Source organism: Anas acuta, chromosome Z (genome assembly GCF_963932015.1).
Source record: "Anas acuta chromosome Z, bAnaAcu1.1, whole genome shotgun sequence".
Lineage (NCBI taxonomy): Eukaryota > Metazoa > Chordata > Aves > Anseriformes > Anatidae > Anas > Anas acuta.
The window spans coordinates 38,076,948-38,094,467 of record NC_089017.1 but is presented as its reverse complement, the minus strand read 5'-3'; the positions used below and the strand labels follow the sequence as shown (position 1 = coordinate 38,094,467).

General features: G+C 38.6%; 1 protein-coding gene across 7 annotated transcripts in view; it reads right to left on the bottom strand.

The window, feature by feature from the left end:
* NTRK2 (neurotrophic receptor tyrosine kinase 2) overlaps positions 1 to 17,520 on the bottom strand; it is a 201,750-nt gene that overhangs the window by 127,579 nt on the left and 56,651 nt on the right. For all 7 annotated transcript variants that reach the window (XM_068666489.1, XM_068666491.1, XM_068666488.1 and 4 more), the window contains 2 exons: positions 16,359 to 16,459; positions 14,749 to 14,848 (listed from right to left, as the gene is read on the bottom strand). In XM_068666489.1, the coding sequence (XP_068522590.1) occupies positions 14,749 to 14,848; positions 16,359 to 16,459 (201 nt within the window). The remainder of the gene's footprint in view (positions 1 to 14,748; positions 14,849 to 16,358; positions 16,460 to 17,520) is intronic.

Below are 17,520 nucleotides of genomic sequence, written 5' to 3'. Positions count from 1 at the left end.
TGAAAACCTACACTATAACAAAACCAGAAACCAAGTATCTTCAGCCTTACTACAAGATTGCGGTGTGACCACACAATAATTTTAGCAAGAATCTGGCAATGGACAGTTTTACATCAGAAATTACATGGTGCTATGCAGACAGAGAAGAATTGTTCGGTTTACGTTTTCCCCCTACCATTGTCTGATCTGTAAAAATATAGGCAATGAAAAATGACATGTTTCAGTATCATGAATTGGACAGAATACAAATGCCATATCCACTGGCCTTTAGGACCTAAAAATTAATTCTTTCTGACAAAAACAGATTCTTATTCCCTTTACATTTCAAAAACACCGCAAACCTTCCAACTGTTGGTTACACAGTTGTGTTCAGTCCCATGGCTCTGGCATAGACTTAATAAAAAATCAAGGAGGAATAAAATGCAGTGAGGTGTTCCCCTGTCAAAAAAAGGTCATGGTCTTGGCTATAACTTCCAGAGTCACCTAACACCAGAATAGACCTCTAGTGTTTTTTAAAAAAATGATTGCTTACCATCCTATGCATAAGTCTGAAATGTACAGACCAAGGGCAAAATTATCCTGCTCCTCCATGTATGCTACAAGTGTGAGGAGTTGATCACAATGGTTATTCTGCAATAACCTGGTGTCTCTGTTTCCACCAATGGTGCTTCCCATGCTGAAAAAGCAATAGAATGTGGCAACCAAGCTACAACAAAGAGGTTTGCTCTCACTGCTGGTCAAACCCTGCAGTACCCATCACCACAACACAGACTGCCATTCTTCTGATTTAACAGAGCTAATCAGATGGTTCTATGCATACAATTATTTGCACATGGTGGGTGGGAGAGTCTTCATTTTTTTGCTTCAGTTGTTATTTTATTTTCACACATTGAAAGTCACTGTATTGCATGAAATATCCACAGAAAGCCTGCCAATGCCTGAATTTGTTATTGTATTCTTTGATGTGTTCATATCTGATCTTGTGACCACATGGGAGTAGCACAGGTCAGATTAAGCAAGCCTTTGCCAACAGAGGTGTTCTGGCTAGGGGCCAGGCTGACTGCCACTGTACTGTTTAGAGAGCTTTGCAGAATAAGCTTTCTCATCTAACCTGCAGTGGCTGTGATGTGAGAAGCTTATTTCTTTGCCCTGCCTGTCAAATTTTCAGTGTTCAGTGGCCCAGTTCATACCAAACTGAGGTTTAATGTTTTGTTTCTTCTTCTTTAAAAAGAGTGCAGGAATTCAAGACAACGTGGACACACAGTGGGGCAGAGCAGAAGACAGCTGATTGCAAGACACTGCTAGCTAAGGAGCAGGACATCTGCCCCAAGAGAAAAGTTCTTTTCCCCCAGTCCCATGATATTATTCTGAAACACACATGTACATACCTTCAGGTATTACATTTCACATTAACAAAGCAACCTCTCAGACATACAATTCCACTGATTGCTAGATCTTGATTTCAGGTTGGCAGCACTTTGAGAGGAGAGAAAATCCAGCTTGCCAGGCTTTCACTGTGGTGCTACAGAGCTCAGAAAAGCTGCTGGCACCAGTTGAACAGTTACTGTGACTGGACTAGGTTTGGCAGCCTTTCAAGATAGCTGTAAATGATGCATTCCCAATACTAACCTGACCTGGAACAAGCTCTTATGCTGTTGTGATAGGACACATCCTCTGCCCTTATCATCTCTGAGAACTCATCAGAGATGACACTCTCCACAGGTCTCTATCCTCCCCCTTTACTGTCTTTTTTTCTTCCTTTCATTGGATAGGATTATCAATTCTTTCTTTCTGCATTCACTTTCCCACCTTTTTTATTCCCTCTCAACGATGTCACAGGCCATCCTTGCAAAGCCGGGTTGAGACCATGCACAACCTTCCAGATGGACAAGAACTCACACTACCTATTTCCACCATTTTTCCTGACAATGGAATTTAGTCCCACTTTCCCCATCATAATTAAATACTGCATCTTCAGTCTTTACAACTTTTCTACAACTTCTGACACCCATGTTAATCCTTTTCTCCATTTCTTTCTACTCAGGATATAATCAGTCCTTCTAGTAAGAAAATGAAAAAGGTTGTGATTTTTCACTTCTCTGCTTGTTTTCCCTTGGTTATACTACAATGTTAACTAAACAACCCGTTCTTTTTTTCCCCTAGCAGTTTAAGAAACATACTATCTGCTGTCTTCTCACTTGCCCCAGAGATCTCCCCTCCTAGATTCTCTTACACCTGTTTTCAGTCCCTCCTCTGGTATTCTCTATCTTTTCTCACTTCAGAAAGATAGGCTTTGATCTTGCCTTTTTTTTTTCTTTTCATGTACCCTGTCCCTCAGACTACTACCTATATTTCTCATTGATCTCAGTGTAGGAACTGCAGAAGGTTCAGATAGTATGTTTTTGTGGTTTATCAGCCCTCTGGTGACAATCTTCCTGGTCTGGACTGAGGACCTTACTCTATGTAGTCCTGACCCATGACTGCATTTCTTGCTAGCCTTACCTAACATATCATTCACCTTCTGTGCTAGGAGTTTTGCATGGCTTGTGGTTTAGAGCTATTCGTTCTGATCCAAATCGCCACACATTGTACTTTTTTATAAAACAACTCTTGAATTCCTTACAGTAAATCTTATAAAGAAGAAAATGTAATTATTTTCATAAACTAATGGTCAAGGTGATGCTAGTACAAAGAATCCCCAACCAACTGTACTTCTGCTGAAGACAGACTAAAATATACACAGAGAACTTCAAAACGTTATTTTGCAGAAAAGGTAAAACAAATCTGTTCAGTTTGGCTGCAGGAGTTATGCAAATTTATGCAAAATTCATTCTAATTCACTTTGTTTGTTTTTCCATCTTTAATATTTTAGACATGTTTACCATGATTAGCAGTCTTTTTTAATTAAATGAAACAACAGAAATGTGTCAGACATACGACTACATTTTTAAAGGTGAATCATGGGCAGTGAAGCCCTGAGTTATTTCAAAAATTGATGTATTTGTGTTTTAAGTGACTAATATATGAGTATACTGGAATCAAAAAAATATTCAAACACCATAAACTTCTGTTAAAGAAATCAGAAAATTATCTTCAGCCACATTTAGGGAGATATTTATGTGCATCCAGCTGACAGATTATATACCAAATATAATATAATATACCAGGAATGGGTAGGCATATATGAACATGAACATGAATGTACATGGATGCTTCAGTCTGTATAAAGAGGATTCATCAGTTCAGGGTACTACCTGTGTTCATACTTACCACTAGACACTTAAAGTTTTCTCATTGGCCATCAGCAAAATACCTTTGCTGTACCTTTTGTACTTTCTACACACACGAGCCAACACAGCCAGGCACATTTGAAGTGCAGTGGAGAGCACTCTCTGAAACTTCCATTCCTCAAACTCCCTCCTCCATAACTGTATGGTAGCTAAGGCTCAAGAAGGAGAGTTGGTCCATATCTTGTCCAGAGAAGGCTCAGTAGAGACCTTATTAGCTGGGTCTCTTTCCTGTTACTTCCTTTGTGAGTTCTGCCATGTTGGCTGGAAGCAGTGCTCCAGCAAAACGTTGATATTTCATCCCTGATTTAATAAGCTATTTAAGAACCACTCTAAGATGCCTCCCTCATCCAGAGCCCAGTCTGTTACAGTGCCAAGGTTAATTGAGGAGCTAAAGGCCAAGATTAAGTTCCACCTATTCTCTGGGAGGATTTAGTTTCCCATGTTACTACAAAGATGCTTTCCTAGATGCACATGGAAGCTGACACAGCCAACCGCAGGACCTCTGCCTGCTGCACTTCTCTCCCTAAAGAAATGCTAACCCCCATCAATATAAATGAGTCCAATTCCCATCTACACTCAGTTACTGGCAGGCTAGTATAAAGGGGTCATTGTGTAAAAAAGAGCCAGGCTCACTGACCTTTTTTTTTTTTTTTAAAAGAAGGATACCATCAGCATACCAACATCTTTAGAAACCAATCACGCATTCTGTGCAGCTCATTTCCTCTCTCCCTTCACCGAGACCACTCCTCGCCTCACAATCCCCCCTTCCCCAAAAGAAAAAAAAAGAACAAGGACAGGACTTCAGTTTTAAATATTAACAAGACAGCTCTTTGACTGGGTGACAGTAAAAAAAAAAAAAAAACAAAAACAAACAAACAACAAAAATAAAGCAATAAATTCTGAAGTCTTCATTGTAACTGAAGTTTTTCTTTTTTTTTTTTTTTCCCTTGCACTAAAACAAAACAAACTAGTGACCAAGTTACTGAACTGAAAGAAAACATTTAAAATGAAGCATTTCCACAACATTGCTCGCTATTCTGAATTATTTTTCAGTACTGTAACAGAGGAGAAAGGTTATCAGTAGTCAGCTGCAATGGAATGACTTGGAAAAACATAGGGTATGTAACTAGCTGACTTTGAAGTATCTAATTAAAGTTTAACTAAACTTGAAGGTTCGGACATCTGGAAGAAGCACTAGGAAATTCTCAGAAGCTCTATGCATTGTAGTTAAAAGGCAAGTAATAAATGACAGGAATGAATTTAGTGTGCACAAAATAGGAAACTGCTGTTCCATTGCTAGCTGGTGTATGCAATAGTGCACATACACACACACACAAAAAAGAAAATCATACATGTAGTGGTCAGTGAGAACAGTGCTCAGACTTATGATATGAAAGCACCTGTTTGTGGAAGCACAGCTTGTACTTAGCAAAAGTGTTGTCCTGCCTTCTGGGAGCAAATCAAGGTTTGCAAAAGTTACCATCATTGCTGTATCTAAGCACTTAAATGCTAGGCGATGTCATTGTGATTAATAATGAATGTATATTGTGGCATGAATATTTTGCAAGTACACAGATGGGGCAGCCAATTACATAAATGACTGCAAACACATGGTGGAAATTCCGCTCCCTTTGGCACCAGAGGGTAAGACTGTAAGCCCAGGGTGCCAAAGGCAGTATCAGTGTGCTCTGGATTGCTGCTGGAGAAGGAAGGTACTGAAAGGCAGAGTAAGACGGTCCTATACTTCTCTCAGAAATACCAACTCATCGTAATATGAATTTGGCATCTTGGGGCCAGAACCTTGCCACTGATGTTTCCAGGCTATGCGCATCCTGCAGGAACACACAGACTCTGACCTAAGTTCAGGAGCTGTCTTAACACACCACAGGAAAAAGCAGGGGACTCAAACTTTCACAAGTAGCCTCAGGACAGCCTGAAGGCACTTTCAGGAGGCTCCTGGGTTTGCTATCGTGCTCCTCTCGTGCATCCCAACTGCTTTGTGGCATATGCCATCTGCAAGACTCTGGTACAAGCTCCTTTTCCAAGAGCAGAAAGAAAAATTGTTTCCTCCATTTTCTCTCACTCAGGCTAGATCATCTGGTGAAGTACAAAGGGATTTTACCCTAAATCAAGTCTAAGAAATTCCAAACTATGCCTTTGTCAAAATAACGTCAGGTGTACTTACTATATACTTTACTTCAAGAGACCAACAGAATGCTTAAGAGACTGAGATAATGAAAGTTTCTTTCCCCTGCCAACCTGCCTGGGTGAGATAAATATAACTAAGAATGCAAGAATAGCCATGTCAGTCCAACCAAATGAACATATATTGTTCTGCCTCCAACGGGGGCCAAAAATGCATGCCTAAGAGATCACATAAACACAAAGCATGTACTTCAGACACCGTGAGAAGCAGCTACAACCTGCTAAGCCAGAAAGCTGGCACTCAGAAGCACAGAAAGAGAGAAACGTAGAAGGAGAGACTATCTACTGGTGTCTGAAGTGAATGAGCGCTGTGAGAGCTCTCAGGAATCTCCCAAGAAGATGGCTCTGGTCAGAAACATTTACTGGTGTAGACACAAACACAGAAGTTGGCTGCCCATTTAGTTTGATGCTCAGGTAGCTATGGTGTGAGAGATGTTCAAAAAATAAACAACTGCAATCAGAGCCAGCTGAGGACTTAAAACACAGGCTGCTTTTAGCACTCATCTCCACATGTCATAGGAAAAGGGCAGGTAGCAGTGCAGCTCTAGGGAATGCAGAAGGGAACACTACAATGGCCCTCTCTACATAAATTAACTGAAGCCAAGACATTCTGGTTCAGATATTAGTGTGGAAAAAGGAGTCTTTCTGTGAGGTACATTCCTGATGCTGCTTATTGCTGCAAATCACAGCAGTGCAACTTTTTTTAAACAGCACAAACATACAGAGATTAGGCTGCAAAACATTCTTGGAAGCCCTTGGGCATCCCAGGATTCAGCAATGGCCACCACCTCATGCATCTGAGCACTGCCAGCTGAAACAGAAGGCTCTTGTAACTCAACTCACTGATTTTAAGAGTTTTTCTCTCCAAGTTTGCATTCCTTACCATGTCTTCTGACCAGAAACAAAGTTAAAATTTCTCCTACCTGAAAGTGCCATAGAGGGTTAAGTCTTCATGATGGGGCTGGAGACTAATTTAGGGGCACTAGTATTACTCACTAAAGTGATGGAGAAATCCATGAGGAAGATGTGTTTAAAATACAAAACAAATATGAGAAAAAAGGTTCAATTCCAAATTCTTAGGCATGCCAGCTCTGTATTATTACACATTCAATATTCAGAGTGGACACGAAAGAGAAGAGCTGGTGGAGGCAGGAGGACCCCAGTCAGATGAGCTGGCCAAAGTGCTAGGAAGAAGTGAAGTTTCATGACAAATGCTCTGTAATCAGTCAGGGATGCCTGCAGAACCTTTTACGAATACTTCTTCCATGTGTATTATTCCACTTTGTGCCCCTGGGTATACAGCTATACCAGGCAGTTAAATAATAGTGGCATTAACCTTTAATGCTAAAAATAAAACTAATCTAGAACTAGTAATTTTTCCTAAACAGTTACTTTGTCCATTTTACTTCATGATGAAGGACTCATTACTTTACTCACTCCCACCACAGCTTTCTTTAGGAAGCTTCAAAAATCAAACAGAATAACGCAAAACAGAAAAAAAAATCCCAACTCCTCCTTTTGTTTTTAAAAAATCTCAGAGAAATAAGACTAACTTCATTTTGCTAGATCCAGCTTTTCATTTCCATACTGAAGTGTCAGTTCTTCCTGGTTTCTGACTCTAGCAATGTGAACCGTGTTAAAAGGGACAGAGCAGGGCAGAGGGCAAAAAGAAGGGTGAATGAGAGACACTTGTTTAAAAAGGCAATTCTGATTTTTATGTAGGATACAGAGAAGGAGTTAGGGCAAAATGGGTCATTTTAGAGTAAAATGACCTCATCGTTCATTTATGGGGAGGGAAAAAAAGTCATTATGTATAAAAAAATTTTCTGATCTCTGAAGTGGAATATCATCCATACTGGTGACGGCACACAGCCCTAATGTCTTAAGTAAATAAATATGAAGGGCTAAAACAGTACCCCTGTAAAGCAAGGAGGCATACCTATGTCACACAAGTGAAGAAGCACTGGGGAGGTATAGTATCTCCAGGAAGAGAACAACTGAGAATGGCTGTGAGTCACTTGGAGAACATGTGTTCAGCTACCCATATAGAAAACACCTTGGGGAATTCACAGGTTGCAGTAGTGGGGCTGTGTCAACAGCTAATACACAGAGCTGCTCCTAGGCTGTAGATATCCTTGGTGAAGATAAACATGCATGAGTAGGTGGGGGTGGGTGGGTGGGGGTGTGTTTGTGAAAAAGAGATATAAAAAGGACCCATTCATTCAAATAAAACAATCTTATTTGAACTTTTGCCCAGAATTGAAACAAAACCTAAAGTGTTCTTTTTGCTACATATTTGAGTAGCTTGACTACCTTTTGTCTTCATTTTACTTAATTCCTGTGAACTTTTGTACTTCTTGATTTTTTCCTAAGCAGCCACAGCACTGCTACAACGGGTTTGCATTGTTTCTTGTCCATTCCAAAAAAAAGAAGTCACAAATCTTGAAAAAAAAAATCTATTTTTTATTCCTTTTCCAAATATTCTAGTCCAAGGAGTGTAATGCTATGAGAATGTACAAACAAAACAAAGGCATATTCAGATGCATTAAAGGAAGCTGTTGATAAAAGACTACTCCTGTGTTTTTGCAAAATCAGACAAGAAAGAACAAGCAGTTTTCCTGGTTTGGAGAAAGTTCAAATAACAATCAGAAAACTTTAAAAATCATATGTAATCTCTGAGCAGTTTTTGCTTGCAAGGCTTCTCTAGACACACATTTACCTGGAAGATACTTTTATGAGACTCAATTTTTTGTGATTTCATCCATGCTACTTTTCCACTGCAGGAAGTAGAACAACAACAGCTGTGAGGAGAGCTACAGCACAGTGCTCTGTGCTAGACAGACTCTGAGCCCATGGTGAATCTTTCCCTGTGGTGTGAAACTCAATACTGAAAGCTTTTACAGGAACAAAACAAAAAAGGGCCCTCCAACTGTACTAAGATTTCAGCATCTGTTAACAGAATTCATAAGTAGTTACCATGGCCAGGCATTTAAAAACACAAGATTATGAAACAGATAATTAGAACATTTTCTACTATTCAGGACAAGCACAAGGTTTCCCAAGCTTAGGAGGAGAAAAATTAAAAATTAAAAATTAAAAATTAAAAAAAAAAAGGGGGGGGGGGAAAGGAGGAAAAAAAAAAAAAAAGTTCAAACTTAGAACCTGAAACAGAAATTAATGCAGCTCTACCACAGAAAGAATCCTACATAAGTCTTTGAAAGCTGAGGAATACAAACGGATGGAAACTTACATAAAATCTCACAGGTATTGTAAAAGCAGTGGAACAAAGTCCTAAGCAACATAAATTTGTAATCCCCACTGGCAATTACAAGTGGTGATCTCAGGGGAGACTCACATACATGAGTCAAGTAATTCTGAGGAAAAAGATGTCACTGTACTGGAAAAAGTATGCACTCTATCATAAACATTTGGTATTTCCCTGTCTTTAGTTCAATTAAGCCAGTATTCAAGGACAACATGACACCACTCAGAAATGGTTTTGTCCACATGCCACCTTTATTTTCCCCTTTTTTCGTTCCTCAGCAGTGAGTCAGCACGGTTGGTGACAGAACAAATAGCAATGGGCACAAATTGAAAAAGAGGAAATTTCATTTAAACATAGGAGGGAAAAAAAGTGTACTATAAAGGTGACTAGATACTTGTACAGGTTGTCCGAAGATGTTGTGGAGTTTCCATCCTGGAAGATTTTCAGTCTCAGCTGGACAATGCCCTTAGCACCTGCTGTAGCTCACTCTGCCTTAAGGATGGAGGGGTGGGTGTTGGACCAGGCACTCTCAGGAGTGACTGTCAGTGCCAGCTGTTCCAAGATGTGTCAGTACAAGGTGGACTAGCCACCAGGAGCAGCAAAGGAACTGCTCCAACAATACTTATGCCAGCAGCCCCTCTGAAATTAGCCTTTTTCCCAGATGGAGATGACACAAAGGATCTAATTTCTACCAGGAATACTTTATATTTATCTGCTTTTCATGTTCGCACCTATGTTGTTTAAGAACTGCTTGGATTTTTAGCATCTATTTTTCTATCATCATGTATTCTCAGCATTTCTCAAATGGTGATCTCCATGAAGCACTATGTACTTAGAACTGTATAGAACTTAAAGTATTGGAGATGTGGGGCCACTCAAAATAAAATAAAATAAAATAAAATAGGCTGGCTTTGTTGTTCTTTGCTCCTTTTCTTTCTTTCTGATCCCTCAAAATATCTGGATGCTTCTAGATCACAATTTCCCCTCACAAACTAATGCACTTCTGAAACAGCATGATCTGCATATAGCCAAAAGTTCATAAAAGCACATGAAAGTGTTCACCTTTTGCACAAAAGAAACAGAAAAAAACACACGTCTGTTGCGTAAGGACTTATGTGGCAACATGGATGCAGACTGAACACACGGTCAAAACACTCTTCAATTTACACCATTAAGTTTGACTCTTTTTTGCCATTGCCTTGATCAAAGCATTCTTTAAGAGCTGTGCTATCCTCATATGGCTCAGTCCACATTAAGGTAGATAGAGCCCTGTATACTATGACGTTCAGATCTCTTTACTTTCACTGCATCCATTATTAGTCTAATTTCTCTTTGGTATCTTTCCATTTCTTTCATAACTTGTCCTTTTTGTATTCAGCATCTCCCTAGTTCTCATGTTCATCTTACTTTTCTCTTACGATATGCATGTATAGTTCTTCATCCCACCACCTGTTCATATGCTTCTTTTGGGGAGATGGAGAAAGGGGAATACAGCAAGCACTTGTTTAAACTTACTTTACATATATGGTTTACTAGTAAGAAATATGAGACCCCAGATAATTTTCATGTGTTAACAAGATCCATCAGTGTAGCAGTCTGAACCATTAAAAGCTGTCAAAAAGTTAAAAACTCATTTTCTGCCTCAGTCACTACAACTAAGTTTGAATTTTGTAACCAAAGGCAATCATAGTCAAATGCCCCATCTTATCATTAAAAATGTCCCACCTTCAGATTACTCCCAGTTTTGTTTAATTGCAAAGTTTTCAAAGAGCTTCATGGTTTAGAACAAAGTTACTGAAATCACTTGAGATAAAAAGCTATCTAGAAGTAGGAGAAAATATCTGGGTTTGACTTTGGCAGGCAAGATCCATGCGTTTGTTCATAACTTTTAATCAGCTTGGTAAAAAAGTACTGCATTTTGATTGATAGTCCTAGTTGGACTTCCACACAAAAGTCATAACAAGCAGCTATGAAGGGCCTGTGGGAAAAGTAGTATTTTGGGGTCATTTATCCCCAAAGGAATACTTTTTACTTTTTTTTTTTTACTTTTATTTTTTTAGATCAACCTACTTGATATCTGGTCAGAGAAAGACAGATTTCTGTATTGCAAACTGCACACTCCCAAAAGACTGCAAAAGGGGCAAATCATCAACAGCCAGCAGCTCCATTTAGGACATGGCAGGCAGTTCAGAGAGAGCTTAAGGAAAGACAAGCACCATTCAAAGGGTGATCCTTAAATTCACAGATGGGAGAAGACAGCTGGCACTGGCCAAGTATGATGGGAACTTCAGACTTAGTTTGTTATATTACTTTGCACTGCACTACCACACAAAGCTCAAAGCATTGACAGAAGCTTCTTACAAACATTCAAAATAACCTCAATAGCCCCACTGGGATTAAGTACACATTTGTTTCCCTCTACTTCTGTCAGATTCTATTTGTTAGTTTGTTACAGGGCTGCTTTGGGGAAGGGTGAGTTCTCCCTCCTTTCTGGTTTTGGTAAAACCTACAGAAACTCTACAGTTTCTAAAAGCAGCTGCGATAACATTCTGGTCTGCAACCACCCACTTGCAGTGCTCCTAGCATGTTAGTTGAACTATAAATGTTGTCCTTTTGCTGGAATATGAACACCTTGTGCTAAAATTTTATGCAGTTCAAATTGGCAGAAATATTTTCACCCTTTTAATTGAATTATGCTGTTTCAAAATTTATCCACTGATCTACCTTACATGAGTTTACTTCCATCCATGCATAGTGGCATGTTGCTGTATTAACATTAAATATAAATATAAAGTTGTTTATTTTGCAATTAGCTGTTATTCACATTCACTTTTTTTTTTTTTTTTTTTTTTTTTTTTTTTTTTTTTTTTTTTTTTTTCCAGCAGTGCAAACAGAATAAAATGGGACTAGTATTATTCTTCCACAGATACTCTAAGGGAACTCACAAACTTTCTCCTGCCTTCTCCTCTCCTGTTCCCCTGTTTGTTTGCAGTTTCATAAACTGGTTAGATGGAGTCAGGCATACACACAAAATGATAAGAGATGTCTTGGCAGCCATCAGTGAACTACTATATGCACTTTCATATCCTCCAGCAGGCAAGTAAGCCAAGGTGTTTCATAAGAGCAACCCACAAATCTTAATGAATACACTTAAGAAATTAACTGAAGAATTCACCATTTATGCTGCTGCATCTTGCAAGAGTCTAAAATCTTCACCTTCAAATTGAAGAAACAAAAAGGATTTTTTCACACAAAGCCATTAAAAACAGACCCCATATTAAAAGTGATTAAAATATACATAGGTAGAGCAAAAGAAAGAAATGGGTTTCACCAGTTACTCCAATGAATTTTGCAATGCTATCTGAAAGTCTAGCACAACATGAGAGCTTATCCACAGAATAGTATCTTTATTCATACTAACCCTATTTTAAGTCTGTTTGTGCACAGCTCACAGACCAGCTGTATACTGATACTGTTCCTGAAGTCAATCACCAGAACATGCTATTTCAACAAGCTCTAAAAGACAAGTGAAAAGGAGCAAGGCAAATGGTAAAAGAATTGCCTCATATGGTGCTACCTGATGCCAGCTAGAGTCCAGAACACCACAAACAAAATATTTTAGTTTTTTTACTGGTGGGGAATGAGTGAGCTGACTTGCTTGTCATCTTTATCTGTAAAAGCACCCCACTACTACAGCTTAGGAATGAATGTATCCCAAACTGTCATCTTAACTTAGATATAAAAAATGAAGCCAAAGAGAGGGTAAGTTATTTCCACACAGCTCTTTAACTTCTCTTGGTAAGAAACTGATTGGTACAGCCAATGTACTGGAAGCCTCCAGAGAACGTGGTGCTCCCTGTCACATAAACTGGACTCTTCCAGGTACAGCCAGTGCTTATACAGCATAGCTCAAACAACAACCACCTGCTCTACATTTATTTCTGGGGACACTAAATGCTGTTAGTCCCAAACTCCAACCATTTTCAAGCTCTGTAAGCAACAGAATTATTCAGCCAGGACACAGTCCAAGTAGGGGATAGATAATCCCCATGGAAAAGACAGGATAAACTAGCATTAAAATATATGAGGAATATAACAAAGTCTTCAAGACAAAGCAGGTGCCTGCCATGAACCCAAAAGGGATGAAAATTTCATTCCTTACGTAAAGATATTTCCTACTGGACATACAGCATTGATGCCTATTTGCACACTTCTTTTTCTGATTTTCAGTGGGACGTTTTTTCCTTCTTGTCATGTACATGGTTATGCGAAAAACACCGAGTGCCAGTTTGAGTTCTCCATTTACTGAGTGATCAGGTTTTTGTTTTGTTTTGTTTTGTTTTGTTTTCTAAAGTAGTTTCTGAAGAAGGGTGGGGAGATATTTAATGAGAGGGTGTCTGAGGTGACCATATTGTATTTTCACAAGACAACAGAAAAATGAAACACTGCCTTTTCTGCATCTCTGCCTGACGGCAACTCAGGAATTTCCTTCTTATGAATGCAAAATATTCATTCACATTTCGGGGAATATTTGACAAGATTTTTTAATCATGTTTTATAGATATTTTCCAAGGCAACATGGATTTTTATTCTCTCCTACTTCCTTACTAAGAGTGTTTATTAAACTTCAATTATAAAATAATCTCTATATGCTAAATTGGGACTAATTTTGCTGTCACTTAATTCAAAGGCATGTGACTCTGAGAGTTCATGGGTAGCTGACCTGATCCTGGTATTCAGAACTTACAATAAATGTTACTTTATTTTGCTTTATTTCACTCATGCTCATACAACCTAGATTGTTTACCTTCATTTATTAATTATCAATATATATTTATGCTGCAGACTTTTCAAAGCAGGTAATATTTTATTATTAGTCTAGGTCTTATATATTGATGTGGTGTTCTAATCTCATGTTTTAAATATTGCTTTAGTATCAATTCAATAATTCATTTCTAATGATGATAAATCAAGAAAGTGTTTCTGGGACTTTGGACTATGGATAGATCCATACTTGAATGCTCACATATGAATGCAAACTTTGGAGAAGTTTGAGGTTCACATCAGGCACAACTGAAGGTCATTCCTTTCTAATGAAACATTTAAGTTATTTGTAGCTCACCACTACCAGACATACCATGCCTGTGATTAATTTTTGAAGGACTGTATGTGAACTGTGATCTTGCATCACTGCTGTTGGTAACCATCATTAGTCGTATTTAGAGAATAAATAAACTCCGTGCATGAGGTTGCTGCCCTTTCAGAAATTTATGTAGTCATTATCCCAAAAGCATACCCTTAATAAAATATGAGCTAGATAGACAATTTTGCAACTAAAAACCTACCGAAGTCAAACTTACAGATTATGCAGTATGATAACCCCTTCCCGAAAGGGACACACTTGCCACTCTCTCCTGCAGCCACTTACCAAGATATGCACAGAAGCTCAAGAAAATGCATCTGTCAGAATGTGCCAGTAAGACAGGAAGCACTGCAATTGCACCTTCCACTCTTGCTATCGTTTTCCTTGCATCTATCACCCTAAAGCAACATTTGAAGTATGGTCTGAAGTACCTCTGATGTACAGCATAGATTCTCATCAAATACTTGTAATCTAATTCATATCAAAATAAATTTTAAGTTCCTATCTTATTTCTCCCTACACTGAACAACACACTACACTCAGGGAGTATTTTACTCCAGGACGTGTCCCACAGGGCTGTGCAAGCAGGAGGGAAAGAAATTGGATTTGTCATAAGAGAAAAAAAAAAAAAAAAACAGAGGCACAGAAGAACTTGATCCAAAATTCTGTATTCCCATCTACATTTGTCTCTGCCCTTACTTACCTGATGAATAAATGAAACACTAACTGTGATGGCTCTTTATCTGGTTATCTGAAATGCTCTTGGTGCAGAAGCCTAATGTAGAAGTTTGTTCAACCCGCAAAAATCATGACATATTTAAGACATAAAAAGCAACCCTGCTTACCTTTCATTCCAAACTTAGAGTGTCTTCCAAACTTCAGAATAATAAGCATTATTACTAAGCCAGTGCACACCAGTGCTGCAATTCCCACCACAACATACACCTAAAAAAGAGTACACAAATACAAGTGTTTATATTGTTCTCATTATCTGTTTCCCAATAAAACATTTAAGATAACTTTAAATAAATTAAAAACATTAAATGAGACATTTAATTCAGATTAAATCAGTTAGGTAAAGAAACTCATTTCAACCAGGAAACATTTGCACCCAGATCAAAGAGTAGTGAAAACAGCCACTTCTTGAAGTTTCTTCCTTCCTTCTATCCTACAGAGAACAGAGATGCAGACATCTCTGAGAATCACTTTTTCAACATCCTACATGTTCAAGGCAGAGAGGGAATGTACATCTCCTCCTTCCCTTCCAACAGAGTGGCATGTTACAGGAAAGCATGTAAGGAAAGTGCATCAGAAAAAACCTTTTTACTGTGAGGGTTGTCAGACACTGGCACAGGTTGCCCAGAGTAGCTGTGGAGCCTCCATCCCTGGAGATACTAAAAATCAGACTGGACACAGCCCTGTGAAACTTGCCTTGATTTAGTTGACCCCACTTTGAGTCAGGAGGGGAAGAGGAACTGAAAATTTCCAGAGATCCCTTTCATCCTCAGCCATTCAATTATTCTGTTATCAGGGAAGATAAGAGTGGCTGGGATCCTCGAGATGGGGGACTGGAGGTTTGTCAGTGTTATGGCATTTAATAGACAGGAACAGGACAAGACAGGAGCTTTAGGAACCCATCCACTGCCCTCTCAGGACTTCTCACCCCCCAGCCATCAACACTGGAAGGAGACACTGGTCGGGTTTCCTCTAATTCCTCCCCCATGAAGGAATGCCTCCTGAATGCCTTCTTTCCTTCTCCTCCCTAGCTCAGCCCGTGCACTGGTTCATAACGCACACGCCCTGCATGCATTGCCTGCTGCTGTGCCAGGGCACTGAAGCTGGGGGGCAGCAATATTAACCAGGAGAGCCACTCAATGCCAGTTTCCAGCAATTCAGCTCAGTGTGAGAAGCAAGGCAGCAAAGGAGGAGACCCACCAGTTTAGCTACTTATGCTGAAGTTCTCCTGCACATGATCAAAGCACTAGACCAAAACACGTTTTAGAAGCATAGGTAAAGAGTCTGAAAGTTTGTTACAACACAGCCTCTCTGTTAGGAGCAGCTGACTTCAGGACTGGAATTCAAACAATCTTTAAATTACCTTGGATGCCTTTGTTTTGTAAATAAAGAGTTGCTCTCCTTGCCTAAAATTAGAAACAGAGTCTTGGCCTAAAAAATTACAGTTAGTTGTTCAGAAAAACACAAAACCAATTAAGTAGCTATTTTACTTGATCTGAGAAGGGATTCTCTCTTTCAAAAAATGGGACAATGGAAGGGTAGGAGTCGGGTACATTGCTCTAGTTTTTCCTTTTTTTTTTTTCCCTGTTTTGATCACAACGTGGTAATAGCTCCAGTGTTCTAGTAGCTTAGGGTCCCATTACAATCTCTGCAGTTTCATTAGTTGCATAGTCAGAAAGTCTGCCAAGATTACAGATCAGGAAACAATGTATATACTTACAGTGATGCTATCTTCATTCTCTTTGTTGGAAACATCCGTAGAAGTGATTTGATTACTGTTATTTGTGGTGTCTCCAAGATCATTAGGCGTGGTTTCATACTCTTAGAAAAAAAAAAAAAAAAGAAAAAAAAAAAGATTGCTTTTATAATTTCGTAACCTCAGAAGGGAAATGGTTGTCTTATTATTTCTGCTCTGTAGCACAGTAAGGTCAGCAACACCTCTTGGGACTCTCTGAAAACAGCACATACTTGCTGTTGTACTTGGTACACTAGGTGGGGGATCTCTGTGACAGGTAATTTTAAACAAATGTGTTGTGACTGAGAGACTTGACAACAGAAGCTGCTTCTCTCTGCAGCCTAACAGAGAATCAATCTACACCAAAATCTCTCTGTCTATTGGAAAACCTAGAGTTAATAAGAACTCCTTCCATAAAGCTATTTTTATGTGTTTCTGACTTCCCATTAAAAATGAAAGACTGCCCTCTACACTGAACTTCTCTAGCCTTATATTCAGCCAAATATAGGACTGTCTTAGAAAATAGCTTGGGGACTTTTGTTTAGCTGAGGTGAATTTAGCATATGGCTTTTTAGCCGGCTTATTACTCTAGAATGTGAAATAGCTGTTTTTCTTAGTTTAAAAATAATTTTAAAATACTGTTGTGTGCATAGGAGTTAAAGTTTAGCATGACAAGGTCATAAAGGTAAAACTTTAAAAAGTAACATGCCTGAGATAGTCTGAAGAAATTTGATTTATCAAAATAATCCTACTGACCAGTCTACAGGGTGAATCTGGGACTACTCCATCAAAGGAATGAACAGGCTTTAATTATTTATAATTATTTTAAAATGAAACATATTTACAGTCCATGATTTTTTTTTGTCAAATTTATTCAAATGAGATAAAAAGAATTAAATACTATGCATATGAACTTAGAGATACATACATTAAAATAAAAACTGAATGTATTTTATGATTACATCTGAAAATATACATAATGTTTCAATTTTATGACTGTAATGTGTGCAGATCAAAGAAACAAATAAGGGCAATAACTGCATCTATTACTCATGCACCTCTAGCATTGTAATTTAAATTAGCAATTAATCCTGTATTTCTTTGCATATTTTGATTAAAAACAATGCCATAAGCCTACAGATGAAAC